The following is a 19,912-nucleotide window of genomic DNA, read 5'->3' as shown; positions in this document are numbered from 1 at the left end:
ATCACGAGAAGGCCAAACCCACACGGAATCGAGTAAAAGAGCATGTCCCATGCGTACGTGGCGAGCCAAAAGGCCGGCAAACTCACGCCGGACACGAGCTGCTGGTGTTTGGAGTTGTGGCTCGGGTGCTTTTCGTGGACCAGGTACGGCACGACGGACGCTGTAAAGAACGCGAACGCGATCGCGATGAAGATCGTCGCGATGAACGACAAGAACGTGGTGAAGAGCATCTTGGACGCCGACGTGAGTGGAAGCGGATGGTTGGTCACCCTCAAGTAGACCGATTCCTTGGACGCAAACGACTGCACCAAGGCGTCGTCGATTAATGCCTTGAACACGATGGCCGAGTGCGTTGCGGTGGTGTTGACCATGAGGTTGTACCCAAACACGCTGAGTGACGGAAGGGACTGCGCCACGAATCCTCCGTACTGGCCTTGGAGTTTGGCGGCGCCATGGCCTAGTTGGAATGCTTCCTCGGCAGCGCGCAGACAAAACCCCGTAGTGTCGGACGCGTTGATGCTCGGATTCGTGTACGAGATGTTGAACACGGTCGGCGTGTTCGACGGGTACACCGGCAATTGAGCAATCGCGACGCGTTGTGCGATGCCTCCTCGAAGTTTGGAGAAGATGGAGGTGCACTGGTTGTCGTTCCCTGTGCAGAAGTACGGCGTCGGGCTCGCCCCGCCCTGGGGGTAGCCACTTGTGTCGACATCCAACACCAAGTCGTTCTTCGTCAGCGAGCTGTACTTGAGAAGGACGACGCCGAGCGTCATGAACAAGATCGGAAGCAAAGCGCCAAACAACACCACGCGCTTGTCTCGCTTGGCCGTACGCAGCCGCTTGAGAAAGAGCGCGCGGAAGTGGTCGACGAAACGTGGTCGTTGCAGCTCGAATTGTTCAGACTTCACATCAATTTGTTTGTGTTGGCGGGGATGCAACGTGTGCTGCTGGCTCACGTCGCCAATTTCAGCTACCTTGATAAACACCTCCTCCATCGTCGTCACCGAGATGCCGTACGACAGCACGCCGAGGACCTCCAGTTGGTTGTCGAGCTCGGCAAACATGTGGGCAAACAAGTGCGAGCAGTCCAGCGGCAACTGGAACGAGATTTCCGTCCCAACATTGCTCAAGACCTTGGTGGCGTCCCCAATGTGGCGCTGGACAAACTCGATCAATGCGGGGGTGTTGCATCGTTCAGTCTTGACCAGGGAAAAGTTGTACCCGGCGCCGTACCGGTTCTTCAAGAAGAGGGAAGACCCGCAGCACCGGAGCTCCCCCTCCGCCATGATCGCAATGCGGTCGCCCAAAATGTCCGCTTCGTCCATGAAGTGCGTCATGATGATGTACGTCTGGGACGACGCGGCATCCGTGAACAAGTACGACAAGATGTAACAGAATGACACGATGGCAAACCCAAAAAGGACGAAGATCACGATGAGCGCGGCGAACGGAGACCCGGCGCACGACGAGCACTCGCGTCCCGTGAAAGGTGTAATGTCGAAAAAGTAGATCGCCATCAGACCGAACACGCACGGCACGGAGTACAAGAGCAAGTCCCACGCAAAGTTGGCGAGCCAAAAGGCCGGCAAACTCACGCCGGACACAAGTTGCTGGTGCTTGGAGTTGTGGCTCGGGTGTTTTTCGTTGACCAGGTATGGCACGACGGACGCTGTAAAGTACGCGAACGCCAGCACCACAAACACGGACGTCGTGAATGACACGATCGTCGTGAATAGAATCTTGGTCGAGTCGGTCAACGGCAGCGGCAAGTTTGTGCACGTGAGTTTCACATTGGAGTTGGCAGTCACGGTTCGATACAGTGCTTCGTCCATGAGCGCTTTGTGGACAATGGCGGCGTGCACGGCCGTTGTGTTGACCGCTAAATTGTACCCAAACGATCGAGTCTTGGAATCGCCCAAGAGAACGTAACCACCATACTGGCCAACAACAGGACCATCGCCAGACTTGCCGTACCCGCGCTGGAAGATTTCGTCGCCGGTGCGGACATTGTAGCTGTTTGTGTCGGCCCCCGTGAGGTTGGTGTACTTGACGCCAAACACGGTTGGTTCAGGCGAATACACTTGCTTGTCCAGCCCAAGAATCGCTTGGGGTTTTGCCGTCGAGATTTGGTTCACAGCATCGCACATCCAATCGGACTGGCACATGTACGGCACAGGGGTGTTTTCTTTCAGGGGGTATGGGGCCGTGTTGAGCAGCAAGCCCGGGTCGTTTCGCGTCAGCGAACTCGCCTTCAACAAAGCAATCCCAAGCACGAGAAACACAATGGGGAGCACCGTCCCGAACATGACAACACGCTTGTCACGCTTGGCTGTGCGGACGCGCTTCTTGAAAAGTGCTCGAAAGTGGATGAAAAACATGGTGAGTGCCGAATTTGGCGCTTGCTCGGCCAATTTGAAGCCAGCGCTGCCAGAGTTGGACGCGGCTTGCGTCGTCGTGGGGTCCTTCTTCTGCAACGTGTGCTGCTGGCTCACGTCGCCAATTTCAGCTACCTTGATAAACACCTCCTCCATCGTCGTCACCGAGATGCCGTACGACAGCACGCCGAGGACCTCCAGTTGGTTGTCGAGCTCGGCAAACATGTGGGTAAACAAGTGCGAGCAGTCCAGCGGCAACTGGAACGAGATTTCCGTCCCAACATTGCTCAAGACCTTGGTGGCGTCCCCAATGTGGCGCTGGACAAACTCGATCAATGCGGGGGTGTTGCATCGTTCAGTCTTGACCAGGGAAAAGTTGTACCCGGCGCCGTACCGGTTCTTCAAGAAGAGGGAAGACCCGCAGCACCGGAGCTCCCCCTCCGCCATGATCGCAATGCGGTCGCCCAAAATGTCCGCTTCGTCCATGAAGTGCGTCGTCAGCACCACAATGCGGTTGTATCGGTTGTTCATGATGATCTCCCAACTGCTACGACGACTGTACGGGTCCATCCCGGACGTCGGCTCGTCCAGAAACACGATCTTGCTGTCTCCGAGCAACGCAATTGCCAAACTCAACTTGCGCTTCATCCCGCCAGAAAGTTCCGTCGACCGGACGTGGCGCTTCTCGGTCAAACCGACTTCGTTGATCTTGTGCTCGACCTCGTCCTCCAACGCCTTGCCGCGGTACCCCTTGATGCGTCCGTAAAAGATCAAGTGTTCGTACACTGTGAGTTCTGCATACAGAACATCGTGCTGTGGGCACATGCCCAAGGATCGGCGAATGTCACCCAAGTCTTCGCTGAGAGTGAGCCCGTTGATCGTGGCATCACCGCTCGACACTGGAATCATCCCAGTCAACATCGAGATGAGCGTCGTTTTGCCAGCGCCATTGTGGCCGAGCAAGCACGTGATCTGGTTCTTGTACATGGTCAAGTTCATGCCTTTCACGGCGACTTTCTCGCCGCCCGGCACACTGAACACACGACGGAGGTTTTGGATTTGGAGTGCGTCACCCGTGGCTTCCTGCTGCTTGAGGTCCATCCCAACGCTCTCGATGTTGTCGCTGTTCACGTCAAGCGCAACAGTCGCGTCCACAGGCACCGCTTTGGCCGTCGGCGTTTTCTTCGTCCACTTCTTGCGCCAGTATGACGGCGACACGACGAAATACCATTTCTCCGTCACACCATAGTCTTTTGGCACCACGCGCTCAAAGTACAACCCCATGAGCGTGTACCAGATCACGTCGATGAAGAGAAACACGATCGCGGTCGTAAACTTGAAGTTGTTGATTTCGTCGCCCGCGTTGGCACTGGTGATTCCGATCCCGCTCGCCTCCGACTCGGCCAAGCTCTTCACACCGAACGTCAACGCCGCGGGCGCAAATAAGCACGCGATCGCTTTGGACTTGGCGGTGGTTGTGTCGTTGAACCCAGCCGTGACGAGATACATGGCGAAGAACCCAATCATACCGATGTACGTGCCAGTGCGGGACTTGGAGAAGATCGCAGAGATCATGTACCCATACGCAAGCACAGCCCACCCAAAGAAGAGGAAGAACACATACAGCAGGAGCACGCTTGAGTTGGCAAACAGGACGAACTTGCCCACAACTGCCTGCAGGAGGGCTGCCACAATGAAGATGACGCCGTACGTGATATACCAGCTCACGACGATCGCGCTTTCGTGGACACCGAGGATCTTCATGAGTTCGCGGGCCTTGGTCTCTTTCTCCGAGATGAGCGCAACCAACACGGACGACAGCGCGTGCAAGTACGAAAGCACAAACACGAGGCCGAAAAAGTCCTTCACCGACTGGTAAAACGGCGACGACGTGAACGATTGGATCGGAAACGCAAAGACAGAGGCGCCACCCACGGGTTGCGGCATTTGACGCAAGGGCTTGGCCAGCGACGAGAGTGCTGCGACGGGTACCGACGCGATGTTGAAGGTCTTCTTGGTCGAGTTCATGTACGACATAACAGACAAGAACACATTCAGATCCGCCTGGAGCTGCGACGAGACCAACTTAATGTCGTCGACGGCAGTGCCGTTCATGACCGATGTTTCTTGCGTGCAGGCGCCGGTCGTCGTCCGCGTTTCGGCGTTCCAGTCGGGCATGCAGAGTGCAAATCGTGTCACGAGGGTTTGATACGTCATAAAACCCGATTTGGCATATCGGGTGTACGAGTCTGGGTTGATGGAGCGTTGAAGGGGCAAAAATGGCTCGAGGTTCGTGCGGGGCACGTCGCCAGTAACCCCACCGCGTCCTAAGGTCGAGTTGAGGCGGATGTTGTAATCAATGTCGCCAGCTGAGCCCAAGGTCGTCGGAGTCGTCTTGAACACGATCGCGGCAGCAATGCGTGGAGTCGCAAAGCTCTTGGCGTACTGGACATTCGTGATGTACGCGTCCAGCGCGGTTTCGTCGGCAAAGAACATGACGGAATCGGCGATCGATGGAACCACCAGAGTGCTGTTCGCGTCGAGGGGAACGCGAGGGTACCAACGACTCAGAGTTTCGAGAAAGTATTTGCGCGTGAAGTCGTTGTCGGGCGCAATGGCGAGTTTCTGAGGAATGACATTGTCACGGCATATATCAGGCCACGCGAACGGGGACTTAACGTTGGCGTTCACAAGACCTGAGTAGGCAGCGGCGGAACACACTGTGTTTTGCTCAGCCGTCATGCCTTTCGAATCCTTGCGCGAGTCCCACGACTTCGTTGCCATTTGCAACAACAAGCCCGACACCGTGCCTTCCGTTTGATAAAATTTGGGTAGCGGCACGCCAAACATAGTGTCGACGTGGAAAAGCGAGTAGCTCGTGCCGATCTTTTCGTTGTCGGGGGCGGCTTTGTCCGTGGACCAGCCATCAGGGACCTTGACATCATCTGTGAGGGTTTTGAGGCCGCCCATCAGCACGATGAGTGCAACAGGGAGGAGGACTTCGAGCGCCCACTTAATCGGGTGTTTCTTCTTTAGCAAGAAGTTCTTCCGCAGCAACGTGGACGTGTATCCTCGCCGCATGGGCGGTAGCACTTGGTTCTCCATCAAAGGCGCGCCTTGGATGTCGGAACCCGGACTCATTTTCAAAACTGATGTCCATCGACCGCGCGCGAGTGTTGCCAACGTCAGCCGAAGGCATGTGAACTCACTCAGATCCAAATATACTTGAAATTTGTATTGGGCCGCCCGAAGTGTGTGTCCTTCAAGTAAAAGCGCTGGGACAAATCCCTAAACAAATTTGGATACCCTAAATATGAGGTCAGGGTCTGGTGCGCCCCATGCCTGCGATCTTCACTCTACTGGATGCTACGTATCACATGCATTATTTGGGTTTTTGAATAAAACGTTGGCATGGTACTCTGTCAAACGCTGCCGCGAAGTTGAATGGAAGGTGCCACCGACAGAGAAGAAATGCATTTTGACCTCCAACGTTGTCCCCATCGTCATACACCTGACTGTCGGAATGATGCAGGAATGTAGGCTCGTCGTGCTGCGCTGCAACAGCGAGATTAGGTTGTGTGGCGTGTGACACTTCTCAAGAACGGTGGTTCATCTAATGTTAATGGCGTACCATGTGCTCGCTCATACGCGTGATTGTGTCATGGAGGCGGCTGAGCTGTCGACTGATGAGACATACCTGCTCGCTAATCCTCGTGATGGTGCCAAAGCAAACGACAGCATCGTATACGTCCTACTAGCAGTTCAACCTTGTCACTTGCTGAAGCTGAAATGACACTACATTGACGGTGTGCACCACAAACACTCTTTGCAAGCCAGGTTCGTCACTTCCGTGGACGCCGCCCCCCTTTCAGTCCATGATGGAACAAAATGGTAAAAACGTCATCCTGGAGCCTCGGGAGGACATCCGAATGTGCCCCATTGTCCACACATGAAGGTCACCCACCTAAAACGACATACATAGGCAACGGAAGTTTGCGTGCTGGACAGGCCTGTTTTCATATTTTGAAATCCCACGATAAAGTGCTGAACCACTCGGTCCAATAAGGTAAATTCTTAAATAGGGTTTTTCGCCTCGCGTGGCAGCGGCTCCGAACAGTTCCACGTGGGTGGGATCTTACCACGAATTTATTTACTCTTTGCGCTGACCATACTCAACTGCAGATAATAATATAACCTGCCGACCTCGATTTGCCACATGGGACGTTACTCTGGCGATTAGAGCCATCGGGAGTGAACGCAAACAATTGCCACAACCGATCGAGCGGTGGAGCGAGCGATCTGTGCGAAGATGGGCCGGCCGCGACGCCTCGGTGAGCAGTCAATGGATTGCCGGTGGGGTTGGGATGACGTTAGAGCCACTTCTTAGTCCCATTCAGCAAATGCGACTTCTTCCCAGGACTGCTCGGTTTGTAAAACGCTACGTTGGGCATTGAGTTCGAGGCCGAATTGCACATGCAGAATAGAGACGTACCAGGGCCAGGGGCTTTTGTCGCTCGTTCCCCTTGCGATCTCTTGACGTTGGACTTAAACACAGACGATGCGACTGTTGACGACGTCGTAGCTTCGTCGCGGTCGCTTGCATACGCACCCGGTCCTACTCAAGCAACGAGGAGGATCACGCGATGGAGCGGCGACCATGATCATACCGGGGACTTCAAATACGTCTGTTTTCCGCTCGAGTGCGCGGCCAAATCGATCGGCCGCTCCTTTCTTGAACATGCTGCTCGCCTGGGCTTGTGCAGTCGTGTCATGTCTTAGGCAATGCTCTGCTGCTTCCACTCTGTATGCCCCCGGGCCTAGACAATCGATCATCGGCATGCATCCATGACTCCTCGCATCTGTACCTGGAACACTCTGCTTGGGCGTTTCCACCCGTCGCACGGTCGATTTGAAGATGCTCTGCGCGTGTGATTGCCCTCGACGGATCTCTTGCTCCAGTGCCAGCACGTTTTCGTATTGCCCTGGCATCCATCGAAACACCCACGCATCATGTGGAGGTACCAACTCGTTCCATGCGTTTACATTCGTGTCGTACCTGGCGCTGGTCCCTCTGCGCGTGGCACAAACCCTCGATTCGTTCGAGACGCAAACACGGACCGACTTCCTTTCTCAACACGGGCATCGAACCCGTCTACTGCCTGGTTGTACTCGCCAGGGCCGGGCGCACTGCCGGCAGACTGGTTCGCCATTCGCTCCTGCAGCAACCCGTGATGCTGCCAACCGCGGTCGCACAACGAGTATCCATGCAAGCCTTTCCATACCACACGCGCAAAGCTGCTGAGTCCAATTCGTCGGTTGAAATTCGACTTCTCCAGCCTAGTCACAGCCCGTCAAAGTCCACTCGACCCCGCACGCTAGGAGCGGTACATCGTCGCAGTGTACTGCCCAGGTCCTGGCACGGGGTCGTGGTTCGAGTCGTTGAATCGCTTGACCTAATGCGAGACACCATGACGGGGACGAAACCATGGTGGCCCGAGTGTGCCTTGGATACAAAGCCAGTGCCCATGCCTTTCTTCGAAACAGAGCCAGATTTTGCATGCGTGACGACCATCGACGGTGGTTTGTAGTACGCGCCTGGTCCAGGGAGCTCGTTCTAGCAGCCACCATCGTCATGCACCCAGACGACAACACAGCCGCGGTAGCGCACCTCAGGTTCGCCAAACCGGTTCGTACGGCTACCAAATGCGTTTGTTTCTCGCTCTCCCAAGTTGAGAATCGTTTCGAACTTGGACGGAATCGACGACGTCGTCCGCTGTCGAGATGGTCAGGAACGACGAGTTGTCCAAACTTACCGACGCATCCGCGTGCTGCCTGGACATGCCAGCCCCTTTCTTCAGCTGGCCAGTGGCTTTTGTGCCGACTTGGCGAAAGTTTTGCATGCGAGATGCCTCGTCCAAGAACATCGCCCGCGAGATCTTTCCGTGCCGCGCGCGGGGTACGGCTATATATAGCACTTGACAACCAGGCAAGGTATTCACATGACTTTCAAGTATACGAAGAGCAACGCAGCATAATTGTGGATATGTTTGGGAAGGAGTTGCGACGGGAAACTCTTGTGGGGTCGTGAGACCTAGAACCGCTAGATGTGGTGTGCGCACGGAGAAGAACGTAGAAGGTCGGTCATACATTTCCAAATCTACTTCTTTCGAGCTCGGAAGTTTTCAAAGTATCGCGTGATTTGGCCCACGAACAGGTCCTGTGTCGCCTCAGGTAGCTCCTTGTCCAAGTTCGCTGGGCATGCAGTGAAGTGAGCAGGTTGAAAGGAATGCAACGGGGTGTTGTACCTGGAATGCCGCTCACGTACGTGAATGGGGGGATGATCTCGTCTGGGGGAATGACAGAGTTGTCTGCAATGAAGCAGCAATCCCGAATGATCACTCGCTTTCCCTGCACAAGGGACGAACCGTCAGGGCCGTTAGAAGTTGCGATCAACGTGGGGATCGTACAATGACACAGTTCTTCCCGATTTGCACGCACGATCCAATGCGTGCACCTTCTACAATGGACCCTTCTCCGATGTACACGTGATCTCCAAGCGTTTGTGGGATGAACATGAGCCCGCTGCAAGCAACGTTGGATGAGTTGCAGGCAGGTGCATTGGACCGGTACCTCGGTAGCATCTTGGGTGGAGGTTTCAGCACGCATTTTTCTCGAATCACACAGAACTTCCCAAGCGATATCTTGGCCAGGTCGCCTCGTAGAATGGTTCCTGCGTTGATGATTGTTTTGCCTCGTAGGAGGATATTCTTCGTACAGCAGAGCGTCGAGTCCCGGCAAATCTTGTTCCCCTGCGAAAACAACATGCATTCGAAGAGTCCGCATGCTGATGAGTCGTCTCGCTCCATACCGATGCTGTGCAGATGTATGCATCGGCGTCGAAGTGGATCACTCCTGTCTCGATGGCAGCATCCATGCTGTTGTGCAAGTTTGTCAAAATGCAGCCTGTGAAACCGAATATTCAATGTGTTAAATATATATAAACTATCGCGGGAAGCTATATAAAATATCTGTAAAAGAGCACAAACATCAACTACTAGTACTACTAGCTAGCAACCTTCCCGACCTCCTTCATGCGGCGAAGGATGAGACGGCCGTTGAAGCTGAACTGGTAGCTAGGAAAGAAGAGGTCGACTGGGTTCGATCGAACCAAGGGATGCGCGGCATAACCGACGCACACGAGCCCTAGCAGCCACGAAGGGTCGAGCACGTCAACATCGACCTTGGAGTCTGGGAGAGCCTCAGGCTGTCGTGAAGCAGATACGTGAACAAGCATTGGATCAGGACGTCGTCGCAGTGTCTTGGCCGATGGTTAGAAACATGCAGGACATGTTGTTGAGACCGGTGGCGACTGGTGTGAAGAACGAAACAAGTGGCAGAGCCAAATCGACCGAGAAAATGCACGTGCGCAGGCTTTGAATCTTGTAGTGGAAGGACAATTTGGCCTACTTTGGAAGTCCACGTTGTGCCCTCGGGGTTGTCGTTCGCCTGGGCGACGTTGGCGATATGAACCCAGCATGGCGCCGACCCGGTCGCTGCCATCGGCAAATATCGCATAGGAAAGCAATCGACGAAGGTCGGGACCCTCCCCCACTGCTGCAGTGGCGACTGCACGTACGTCACGATAGCACGCTCGACGGATTGCCAACACAATGTGCATGGTCATCGCGCTGAATCGACCATGCGGAGTGCAAGTCGTTGCAGGAGTAGGCGACAAAGGGCGCCACCACCGAAGCGCAGCGTGCAGAAGGGCATCACGTACTGCCAATCGGGATGACGAGGATGTAATTTACGGCTTCCATTTCACGATGGGTTTTGTCGGGGACGAGTACGGACCAGCACGGGGTGAAGCTATCTTACCGCACCACGTCCATGACCTAAAGCACTCGCCAGCTTCCGCCATCAACACGACAAAGTTGGTGCACACAAACGTCTAATATCGTGAATTACATGTGGCCCTCGCCAATGGCGTCGTCGTTTGCCCGAGGATTCGCCTCGAAGCCGCTCCTCTCCTGTCGAGGATCGCACACGTACAAGACGATAATGACAACGATGGCAGCAACGACGAGTCCAAGCACCAGTCGCTGCGTGTGCACGGCTGCAGCCAGGTCGTCGACATGTCCAAATCGGTTCTTCAAGTGGTACGGTAGCTCAAATTGCGACCGGTGCGGCCACAGCGACGTGAACAAATCGTTCAAAATGTTACCGACCTAGAGCAGCCGGTTCAGCCTCTCGACCAAGCGTTGGCAAGTACCGCCACGGAAGGGAACTTCATGTCGTCGTTGATGCAGATGAACTTCGTTCGTTTTGCCCGCGTGTTGAGCAGTTGGTTCCACGCGGTGCGATATTGATCGCTCAGCATATGAAACGTCACCTACGACGGCACGACATGGTGGGCGAGAGAGCCACAGGACGCCCCCCCACCTGCTTCTCCGACATCATGGCGTGCGTCGGCGGCAATCGCTTCGTCGCGGTCTCAATCAACCGCGACGTGACGTTCTCACACGCGCGCAGACTGTCGAGCGTCAAATGTGGCTGAATTGTCTCGATGACGGTGACCTTGCCATCCCGTCGCACTTCCTCGCGCTTGGTTTCGGTCGTGTTGGGCGTAATGCACGCCTTGACGTCGGCAATGTCGGCCTCGGACGGGTGTTCGGCTACCCCACGACGCCATCATTTCATTCCGTGCCGTGGGAATCACAAACCTGTGGTCAGCAGCGACGCAACACTCAATGCTTCGTGCTCGTCAATCATGCCGTCGTGATTCACGTCGATGTACGTGGCAAAGATCTCTTCAATCGTCGGCGGATGCACCTTGTGCCGGTTCACGACATAGTACATGTACGAAAAGCTGAATTGCATGTCCTGGGGGTGGCGGAAGCGGTGGCTCGACGTCGCGTTGAACTCTGCCGCCCACTGACTCTTCATTTCAGTGAGCACGTGCTTCTGAATGAAGTGCGGCATGTGCGACGGCACCCGCCGACGGAACGGGCCGTCGATTTTGCCAAACTTGGCGTTGTACAGCTTGTTCACAAAACGAAGCGAGTCGCCAAACGTGTCCGTCGATGATGCCGCGTGGTCGTCTTTCGGCAACGACGGCAGCTCCACCGGGTTCGACGCAAAGTACGCTTCGCACGCTGCCACGTCGTCCGTCGACAGCATGTGATGCCTCGGCACGTCCATCGATTCCAACGTGTTCACTCGCAAAAGCGCCATGATTGCCAACCACCCGTCTCGAATCTACCGCGTTGCATCAAGCCGACAACGCAACGGCCATCACGCCTACCTTGGACAACACCCACGACGACGAAGCATCTTCGTCTGCTCGGGCTTTCAAGCGCCGGGCAATGCTGGAGCACATCGCCTTCGCCTTCTTCGTGACGTCTGGATCGACCGCCGGGACGTCTGGTGGAACCGGTGGCAAGAACGGCGACGCGTCGCTCGTGTTGGGCACGAAAGAACACTGGCCACGCAAAACGCCCGCAGTCCCGTAAAACCAGTCGAGCACGTCGCAATCATCATATGAATCCCATTCCCCCGTCCACTCGATCGACGGCAGGGCGGCCTTGCGTGGAGGCGGGATCGAGACCCATTGCACTCCGCCTTCCAGTGACAACACCGCAAGCGCACACGACTTTATCTGTCCGTTGAATGTGCATATCTCACCGCTGAGAAACGATCCGTTGTCGGACGTGGCATTCCATTGCCACTCCACGATGACGTAGCGATCATCCAACACACAATGGACGGCCGTCGGGTCGACAGGAAGCTCACCTTCAGGCCGCGCTGCAACATTTGGTTCCGGTCGAATCGGTGGGCAAATGCTCGACATCGTCGGCTCGAGCGTGTTCGTCACGAACAGCGACATGGACCAATCTGGCACCGCGTGGTACGGCAATGCGACCTGCAAATCCACCAGTGCCGGCAGGTTCGCGTGGGGGCGACGTGAGATTTGCACATCTTCCAAGTCTGATGAGAGCACGGTGAAGGCGCCGTCGTGATTCATCGGGCGATCTCCGCGGAGCACATGCAACGTCCACACCGCCGTCGACTCGTCGGCCAGCTCGCCTTCGACAGAGATGACAGCGCCGTTCGTTGGGGAGCCCGTCGTGTCGTCCCTGGCAAACACTAGCACAAGAGTCATGTTTTGCTCGAGAAGGACGGCGTGGCGGACGAGGTCCGTGCCGACTAGAGTTGACCGATCGAGGTATTCGAAGAACGGCGTGGGCAAGTGTACGACAAGCGCGTTGGATGGCAAAGGCACGTACACGCCGAACGTCGTGTTGGGGGACTCCGTCGTCAGGTTGAGCGTCGGGAGGTCTTGCAGCGCACGCAAGGAGCAGTCGCCCGCGTCAAATGCGCACTGGCTGACGTTGCACAACACATCGCACGCTCCGTCGCCGATCCACGTCCACGAACACCCGTCGACGCAGTGGACCGGATTTGCCGTCACTTCCGGCTCGACGGCGGGTGTAGCGGTGCTCGACGCTTCGTCGGTGGCGTCTTCTGTCGGCGGTGGAGGTGTGCAGAGGACGTCGTAGACTAGCGGGTCCTACAACTGGCGTGACGAGCCAATGGATCGGTCATGGAAGAAAATCGAGTTGGCGTACGGAGGTGGGAATTTCGTGGCAGCCACAGTCGCCCATGTCAAACGCGCACGCAGTCGTGTTGCACAAGGGATCGCACACGTTGTTGGCGAGCATCGATTCTCTGCACCCACGGTTGCATTCCGGCACTTCCCAAGACAAGTAGATGTTTTGGATGCCCGAAGGCGAGATGAAATCTTCTGGCGTGACTGGGGCGCCGAGAAACACGTCGTCGTTGAAATACAAAAAGTGCGACGACAGCCCAGGGACGTTATCCAAATTGGCTTCGATTGCAGGCGACGAGAACACGGGCAGGTGCGACTGGTTGAGAAAGATGCTTCGATGCGGCACGATCGTGAGCCGAGGAGAGTCGACGTTGAGCCAGTTCGGGATCTGACCGTCCGTGACCAAGTACACGTGGCGCACCCACGGCGCGTACATTTCGATCGATCGTAGCGAGTATCGCAGCTCTTCATTGTCGCGAAACCGATTCTCCGTTGCCGCGGCGGACGCATCAAACACTACGGAGTCGTCCGTTTCGTCAAAGATTTCACCTTGAATCTGCGCCTTCCATCGGCGATGCCAGTGATCCTTCTCCCGCTTCCATCGAGGGTCTGACCCATTGACCCACGTGTACACAACGTCTATCGGAGGGTATCCCATGAACGGGGCATCTGTTGCGAAGTCGATGTTCCCAATGTTTGGGTACCGCTTCGAGTAGTAATATCCAGGATCGGCGTCCTGCAAGAGCATTACCACGAGCGCGAAGTGTACTGCCACGAAAAGAATTGCTGCACCCAGCCACCGCCTCCACTGTGTCGGCTGTTGTGGCGGTGGCTGGAGGCGCTGGATCTCCTCTATGAGCGCCGCGTTGTCCATTTTACTGCTCTGACTGCGCGATGGCGGTGTCTTGGACCCCTTGCCACTTCCCGGAGTTTTCGCCATGTTGATGCGTGGATTTTCACCACGTCGGCCACAAACGACAGGAACCGGATAATCTCTTCCATCCGGATAAGAGGGTGACGTGGCCTGCAACTGGGTATGTCCCAGTAGCAGTCGGCGTGCGGACGGCAGGTGGCGTCGACGACAAACGACCACAGGAACTGCAGGACGCAGCTCGAAGCAAGAAGGGATTGGCATGAAAGCGCGTCAAGTGGCGCATTCGCCGCGTGGAAGAAAACCGCCACCAGTTTCACCGAGTCTGACCTGGAGTTGGAGGAATGAGCGATTACAACGAATCGTTTGACGAATTCGTGGAGGACGAAGTTGAGAGCGATGGCGCGGTGCAGCGGCGTCAGTCCAGGTCTCCACGGAGAACGACGAAGCCACCGGGGGTGGAGCCGCTTGAGGAGAGTTCGTACGATGACGAGTCATTTGAAGCTGCTAGTTTGAGTCCTGCCAAGGAACGCATGGCCCACGCCGCGACAACTTCGCCGCCCTTGGCAAAGTTTCCATGCGGGTTAGCCGTGGAAGTGCATTGGCCGGATGAAGGCGAATGGTTCGCGGGGAATGTGGTCGAGTACGATCCAACTCGAGGGTACTTTGTCCGATACGTGGATGGCGACGAGCAATGGGAGGTAGGGATGCACAACAACCGAAATGCCATCAAATCAAATGGTGAAACTAGGACGACAAATACATGCGGTGGCCGCAAAAACCCATCCTCGAGCCATCCCCGGATCCGACCCCACCGCCCCCAACACTTTCCGACGGTCCGACCTTACTCCCTCCGCCGGAGCTCAAAAGGATTGTCATCCCGCGAGCATACACGCCCCAGGCACACCATCCATCGAACATCAAGACCGCCCGGCCGTACACATGCGTGGCGTCACATCCGGTTGAGTCCAGCATGTATTTGACGCCACGACGGTTCAAACAAGCAATGGAGGCCTGCAGTGAATGCAGGGCGCGTTGCAACTGCGTCCATGAGAGCGTACGATGGGCCAGGTCCTCGTCGCCATCGCCGTCGTCAGTGCATGGCCAGCATCCGTTGGACCATCGCTTCCTACAGCCTGTCGCCGCTGAGAAGGAGACACAGACGTATGCCTGCAGCGCGGCATCGCAGCATGCTTAAGCTTCGAGTCGAAGGGCTATTTGCCGACCCGTGGTCCTTCTGCCCATGAATTTAATATATCCAAATTGAGCAAGATTTCGATATATATAAAAATACAAAATTTCTCGCAACGGTGTGAACGGACCAATCAGAGGGCCCGAACCAGCCGCCAACAAACTCGCACTCCATTTTGGACCGCATGAACAAGGCCGCGTCCATGTCGTCCCCACATGCTAAGTCTCCACTGAACAAACGTCCGCGCGTTAATACTGAAGGTCACGATGGCACTGATCGGGGACACAAAGAAGAAGAGGCGGATGCCCTTCCCGTGAGTCCGTCGAAGAAAACGGCAAGTCCAAGCAAACCACACACCAAGGACGACCAGGTAAATACCGACCATTGTTGCTTTTCAAGACGTATATTCTCTCCTCCAGAACAAAGCAGCGCCAGCAACGTCCGCGTTTGGATTTTCGGCATTTGCCAACACGAATCCTTTTCAGGTGCATTCTCGCGTTTCTTCAGGAAGGCACAACTAACTTGGACGTCAGCCTGGCGCCCCCACGTCCACAGCGCCTTCCACGGGCTTTGCAGCGTTTGCAAGCGGTGGATTTGGGACATCATCCTCCACGGGGCTTGGATTTGGATCTGGTGGATTTGGTAGGTCCAGTGGTGGGTTTGAGACTACGGCGTCGTCGTCGGAATCCACTGCAGCAACATTTGGTGGTGACAAGACGGACGAAAGCTCCACTTGGACCGATGCAAACGACACGAACGCAGACTTCTTGAATGCCGAAGTACAGTCGTGTTAAAGGTGTTGTGGTCATGTTCATCGCCTTGCGTGGTAGGCAGACAAAGTCGAAGTCCAGCACCTGATCGTTCCCAAGGTCGAACTGCCCAAGGATTACCAGCACATGACCGGCGAAGAGGACGAAGATGTGCTGCTTGTGGTACGGGTCTCTGTCGGTGTACCCTCATGTGTTTACGGTGCGATTCGTCGTAGACTACAGCCAAGCTGTACAAGCTCGTAGACAAGGATTACGTCGAGTGTGGTGGTGGACCGTTCAAGGTGCTCGAGCCCAAGGATAAATCCACGCGTGGTCGCGTTGTCATGCGGCGCGCCACGAGTGACTTCAAGGCCGGAACGCAGCTCCTGCTCAATTCACTGCTGTCTTCGATCCCAAGTGCCGTCGTAAAGGGCAAGAGCATCATCATGCCGGTGCTCGTCGATGCGTCCAAGATTACGACGTACTGCATCCGCTTTGAGTCCGCAGAATACGCCGACAAACTGCAGCAACTCATCCAAAATGCCAACTAAAAGCAAAAATCACTCCTCGCATACGTGGCAGCTTTCGCTCTAGCTCGACAGGCACATCGTCCGCGTATATGAACGCCACTGATTGTAAAGTTACGTATCGAAGGTCAGAGTCCCTTCGTCGATGAGCTATGATCTAGTATTGATGGTGGCGAGTCAGACGTCGATAAAGGTGGAGGAGCCGCGGGGTCTTCCACGTCGGAATGCGAAATAGAAGCCCATCGGTCTCCGTGTGCCATGAAGATGGCAATCGAAGGAGGATTGGGGGTACTTGGACTCGCAAGTGTGTGTTCACGGGGCAAGAGGTGGCTCGTTAATGTGTTTCGGATGTCGTGAAAGCTGTAGCGCATCGAAAAATGCGTCAACACCAACGATATGTTTTGGAAGAGTGCAAGGCGGCGGGCGAGTTGGTTCAAATGAATGTGGCCGGTTTCGTCGGCTTTTGCTTCGACAGGGGTGTCGCCTAAAAATGTGCACTGGGCAAGACTTCAGGGCTCGTCCAAGACCGAGCAACACACTTACCTCTGTGACGAGGACACGAGAGCGCAGAAATTCGGAGCAACAGCCAGGGTCGTCGTAGAACTCGATGGAGGTATCGCCAGTGTACGCGACAGTGGGCGTCCACACGATGTCTTCAAGTACAACGTTTTGCTTTCGCAACACCGCGATCTCACGCCCGGATAGTCCAGCGAACTCGGCCTTCAACCGCTTGGAGATGGCGTACGCGACGTAGCCGAGACTCGCCACTCGGTGCACCGTTTCAAACGCTTTGACAGCAACCCTTGACGAAACATGCACAACGGCTCCTGCATCTACGCCGACGAGAACCGCTTGGATTTCAGTCTACCGAGAACCACCGTGTTCACAGGACATCCACAACTTTAGCACGAACCTCTTGCATTTTGGAATAACTCGCCATGATGCTCTCAACATGCTGCACAAGATGTGATGGCATGTAGTACGTTGCAGGTTTCATGCCGTTGAGTTGGCGTTCGGCCGCATGCGCCGGTAGAGCTTGGATGTGGTCAATGTGGCCGTGAGAGATGAACACGTGGTCTTGCACCGCGGACTTGAGAAAGTTGACTCCCATGTCGAACGCCACGTTCATGCTGTCCACATAGCAGCACGACGCTTTACCGGCCATCGAGTGTACACCGACGGCAGGGTCAGTCGGCAGGAGCGGCATTTTGGTCAGTTGGTAAACGATTTTGAATTTCGTTCCGGTATTTTCGCTTATCCGGAAAATACAGCTATCGTTGCCATCGGAGATAGGCTCAACGATTACGATTCAAAGCGAAAAACGATTGCTTCAGCTGTGGGGGGCTTGGACAACGGCAAGCGCTGGATTCGGCGAACACTGCTCATGGCGTGCGTCACTTGCTCCAAGCATTCCTTCGACTTGGTCTTGACGTCTGCTAGCACGACCAGCGCCCCAGCCTGGGCGCCTGCCGCGATGTCCAAGTAGAACTGCAGGTTGCGCTGTCGTGCTGACGTTTCATGGCACACAAAGCAGAATAAAAGGACGTCCATTGACTCGATGTCCGTGACGCGACGGTTTGGGTCGGTCCCGAGTGGGTGCGTCACATCGCACGGCGCGAACGAGACCGACACTGCATTGCCGTACAAGTCATCCAACGTCTTCGCATACCGCTTCCATGAGGTTTCGTAGTCGTACAAGATGCAATGCACCGACGACAAAGGGAAGAAGTCACGCTGAATCCACACAATTCCAGCCGCGTCGGTGCCAGGACCGCCCCCAAACGATGCGACCGATATTGTGTCTGCCTGTGGCAGCACCACTTGGTTCTTGGACAAGACGTCGTGAAGAATGGTGTACACAAGCTGTCCACGCTTGGTAAATTTAGATGCAAAGTAGTCGGCTTGGAACGCAGCCCCAGCGAACGACACACCGACGGTGTCGGAACTCGTCGATAGTGCGGACGACCGCTGCCTCGCTTCCTTGCGGTCGTCGCCACCTTTGCCTCCTTTCGCCTTTTTCGCTCGCTCCTGTGCCACGTTTACGAGCGTCATTGTAGAAGCATCAAACCACGCCCGCCGGGCCGACGCAGATCCACCAGCCGCCGACGGCCGCGCTGTGCTACCGGCGCGGCTGTTCCTTGACATGGCCAAACGCTTGTACGATGATTGGCTCCCGTCGTTGAGATTATCACGATTCCATTGGATAAAAATAGGAATATCAAGCATATGATGAACTTTGATTGGATAGCGGAATCGACGGTTTGATTGGGCGACTACAAACGACCTGGAGCTGTTTGATTGGAACATTCCGTGACACAATCTCGCGGCTTTAAGGACAAAATCCAACATGGCAGCTGCTGCCCAAGTCCTCCGATTGCATGGAGCTGTGGAGCTCATTGCGTCGTACCAAGAAGGAACCGCCCAAGTACTTATCCCATACGCTCGAGGGTGGAAAGATCTTGGCGGGTACCGCCAATCTGACGCGACTTGGAAGTGGGCAAGTCTTGTGAACGACTTGCTGAGCTCCTTGGAAACAAGTGCACGTATGAACACATTGCACCTAATGGCCAGGCACATGCACGAGAGATTGACTCCGACTGTGATGGATATTGCGGCCGAACGTGGAGCTTTGGATGTCCTCGAGTTCTTTTCATCTCGACCTGAGCTTCGATGCACGTCGGATGCAATGGATTACGCAGCGACAGAAGGGCACTTCAAAGTCGTGAAATTCCTTCACACCCACCGTACAGAAGGATGCACGGTCCGAGCCATGAACGGTGCTGCCTCGCGTGGCCATCTGGACATCGTGTCGTTTCTGAATGCCAATCGAAGCGAAGGGTGCACAGTGTTTGCGATGGACAGTGCGGCAGCGCACGGCCACATGGACGTCGTGGCATTTTTGCATCATCACCGCCGCGAAGGCTGCACAACCCAAGCCATGGACGTGGCTGCTCGAAACGGCCACTTGGATATCGTCAAGTTCTTGCACGAAAACCGAACGGAGGGATGCACAGGCGACGCTCTGACGTATGCGCTCATGTACGATCGGCTCGACGTTGCTGCGTACATGCAAAGCATTCGACCCGAAGGTTGCAGCGCTGACGCCCTGTACGGCGCCGCGTGGGCTGGGTCCCTCGACGTTGTCAAGTTTCTCTGCGCAAGCAGATTGAGACCGCCGTATCAACCGGCAGTTCTGGACGCGGCAGTGTCGCGAGGTCACATCCAAATTGTCGTGTATTTGCAGACAGTGTACGCGGCCCATGCGTGCTGGTGGTCGCCATGGTGGCTCCAACTCATGCATGCAGTCGTCAGGCACTCGTATGTGCAACTGAAGCGAGTCGTGTTGGCCAGCTTGAGATGGTAGGGATGTGCACTACAGGATGGAGACATAAGGCACCAGGCAACTCGTCGTTGGCACGGTTTTCAATTTGATCATCCAGTGAAAGTCGCCAGTGAGCAAAACAGCTGTTCTCACTGGCGGATTCATTCACAGTGGCGAGCGTCATCGAGGGGACTTTTACTCCTTCATGTGAAAAAAATATGCTATGATAGACTTGGAATACGTCAATCGAATCTGCATCGCGCGCTG

The 19,912-nt window shown here is 55.5% G+C and overlaps 9 protein-coding genes across 10 annotated transcripts in view; 3 read left to right on the top strand and 6 right to left on the bottom strand.

Moving 5' to 3' along the window:
* Positions 1–5,534, bottom strand: part of H310_05476 (hypothetical protein) — a gene marked incomplete at its 3' end in the record, with an annotated part of 6,125 nt that extends 591 nt beyond the window's left edge. Inside the window, exon 1 of the mRNA XM_008870208.1 lies at positions 19–5,534. Coding sequence (XP_008868430.1) covers positions 19–5,516 — 5,498 coding nt within the window. The 5' untranslated portion in view covers positions 5,517–5,534. The remainder of the gene's footprint in view (positions 1–18) is intronic.
* Positions 5,535–6,552: 1,018 nt separating this feature from the next.
* On the bottom strand, positions 6,553–8,341 carry H310_05475 (hypothetical protein). The gene is made up of 10 exons (XM_008870207.1): positions 8,189–8,341; positions 8,044–8,148; positions 7,879–7,989; positions 7,764–7,828; positions 7,658–7,712; positions 7,432–7,591; positions 7,241–7,357; positions 7,043–7,192; positions 6,868–6,990; positions 6,553–6,813 (listed from the first exon to the last, which is right to left on the bottom strand). Exons 1-10 carry the CDS (start codon positions 8,297–8,299, stop codon positions 6,746–6,748), a joined length of 1,065 nt encoding a protein of 354 aa, XP_008868429.1. The 5' UTR covers positions 8,300–8,341; the 3' UTR covers positions 6,553–6,745.
* A 191-nt stretch (positions 8,342–8,532) lies between these two features.
* Positions 8,533–9,309, bottom strand: H310_05474 (hypothetical protein; the record flags this gene model as incomplete). The annotated part of the gene is made up of 5 exons (XM_008870206.1): positions 8,533–8,627; positions 8,681–8,783; positions 8,843–8,957; positions 9,006–9,184; positions 9,244–9,309. The coding sequence occupies 5 exons, from the start codon at positions 9,307–9,309 to the stop codon at positions 8,533–8,535; spliced, it is 558 nt and encodes a 185-aa protein (XP_008868428.1).
* Positions 9,310–10,309: 1,000 nt separating this feature from the next.
* H310_05473 lies at positions 10,310–13,952 on the bottom strand. Of its 2 annotated transcripts, XM_008870204.1 has the most exons (6): positions 13,004–13,952; positions 11,680–12,945; positions 11,099–11,633; positions 10,818–11,050; positions 10,648–10,767; positions 10,310–10,603 (listed from the first exon to the last, which is right to left on the bottom strand). In XM_008870204.1, exons 1-6 carry the CDS (start codon positions 13,922–13,924, stop codon positions 10,340–10,342), a joined length of 3,339 nt encoding a protein of 1,112 aa, XP_008868426.1. In that variant the 5' UTR covers positions 13,925–13,952; the 3' UTR covers positions 10,310–10,339. The 2 variants fall into 2 exon arrangements, with proteins under 2 accessions (XP_008868426.1, XP_008868427.1); XM_008870205.1 differs by having other exon boundaries at positions 10,818–11,633.
* An 82-nt stretch (positions 13,953–14,034) lies between these two features.
* H310_05472 (hypothetical protein) lies at positions 14,035–15,159 on the top strand. The gene is made up of 2 exons (XM_008870203.1): positions 14,035–14,556; positions 14,607–15,159. The coding sequence occupies exons 1-2, from the start codon at positions 14,200–14,202 to the stop codon at positions 15,051–15,053; spliced, it is 804 nt and encodes a 267-aa protein (XP_008868425.1). The 5' UTR covers positions 14,035–14,199; the 3' UTR covers positions 15,054–15,159.
* Positions 15,160–15,212: 53 nt separating this feature from the next.
* Positions 15,213–16,595, top strand: H310_05471 (hypothetical protein). The gene is made up of 5 exons (XM_008870202.1): positions 15,213–15,417; positions 15,467–15,532; positions 15,581–15,826; positions 15,878–15,979; positions 16,033–16,595. Exons 1-5 carry the CDS (start codon positions 15,232–15,234, stop codon positions 16,345–16,347), a joined length of 915 nt encoding a protein of 304 aa, XP_008868424.1. The 5' UTR covers positions 15,213–15,231; the 3' UTR covers positions 16,348–16,595.
* Positions 16,407–17,557, bottom strand: H310_05470 (hypothetical protein). Its single transcript, XM_008870201.1, has 3 exons — positions 17,237–17,557; positions 16,867–17,187; positions 16,407–16,820 (listed from the first exon to the last, which is right to left on the bottom strand). The coding sequence occupies exons 1-3, from the start codon at positions 17,528–17,530 to the stop codon at positions 16,452–16,454; spliced, it is 984 nt and encodes a 327-aa protein (XP_008868423.1). The 5' UTR covers positions 17,531–17,557; the 3' UTR covers positions 16,407–16,451.
* Positions 17,535–18,471, bottom strand: H310_05469 (hypothetical protein). The gene has a single exon (XM_008870200.1). The coding sequence runs from the start codon at positions 18,466–18,468 to the stop codon at positions 17,626–17,628; it is 843 nt and encodes a 280-aa protein (XP_008868422.1). The 5' UTR covers positions 18,469–18,471; the 3' UTR covers positions 17,535–17,625.
* A 199-nt stretch (positions 18,472–18,670) lies between these two features.
* Positions 18,671–19,717, top strand: H310_05468 (hypothetical protein; the record flags this gene model as incomplete). The annotated part of the gene is made up of 1 exon (XM_008870199.1): positions 18,671–19,717. One exon carries the CDS (start codon positions 18,671–18,673, stop codon positions 19,685–19,687), a length of 1,017 nt encoding a protein of 338 aa, XP_008868421.1. The 3' UTR covers positions 19,688–19,717.
* Between the last annotated feature and the right edge of the window lie 195 nt (positions 19,718–19,912).

The sequence above is a fragment of the Aphanomyces invadans genome, assembly GCF_000520115.1.
Source record: "Aphanomyces invadans strain NJM9701 unplaced genomic scaffold supercont1.9, whole genome shotgun sequence".
Classification (NCBI taxonomy): domain Eukaryota; phylum Oomycota; class Saprolegniomycetes; order Saprolegniales; family Verrucalvaceae; genus Aphanomyces; species Aphanomyces invadans.
Note: the sequence above shows the minus strand (reverse complement) of the source record. Positions and strands in the feature narration are given on the sequence as shown.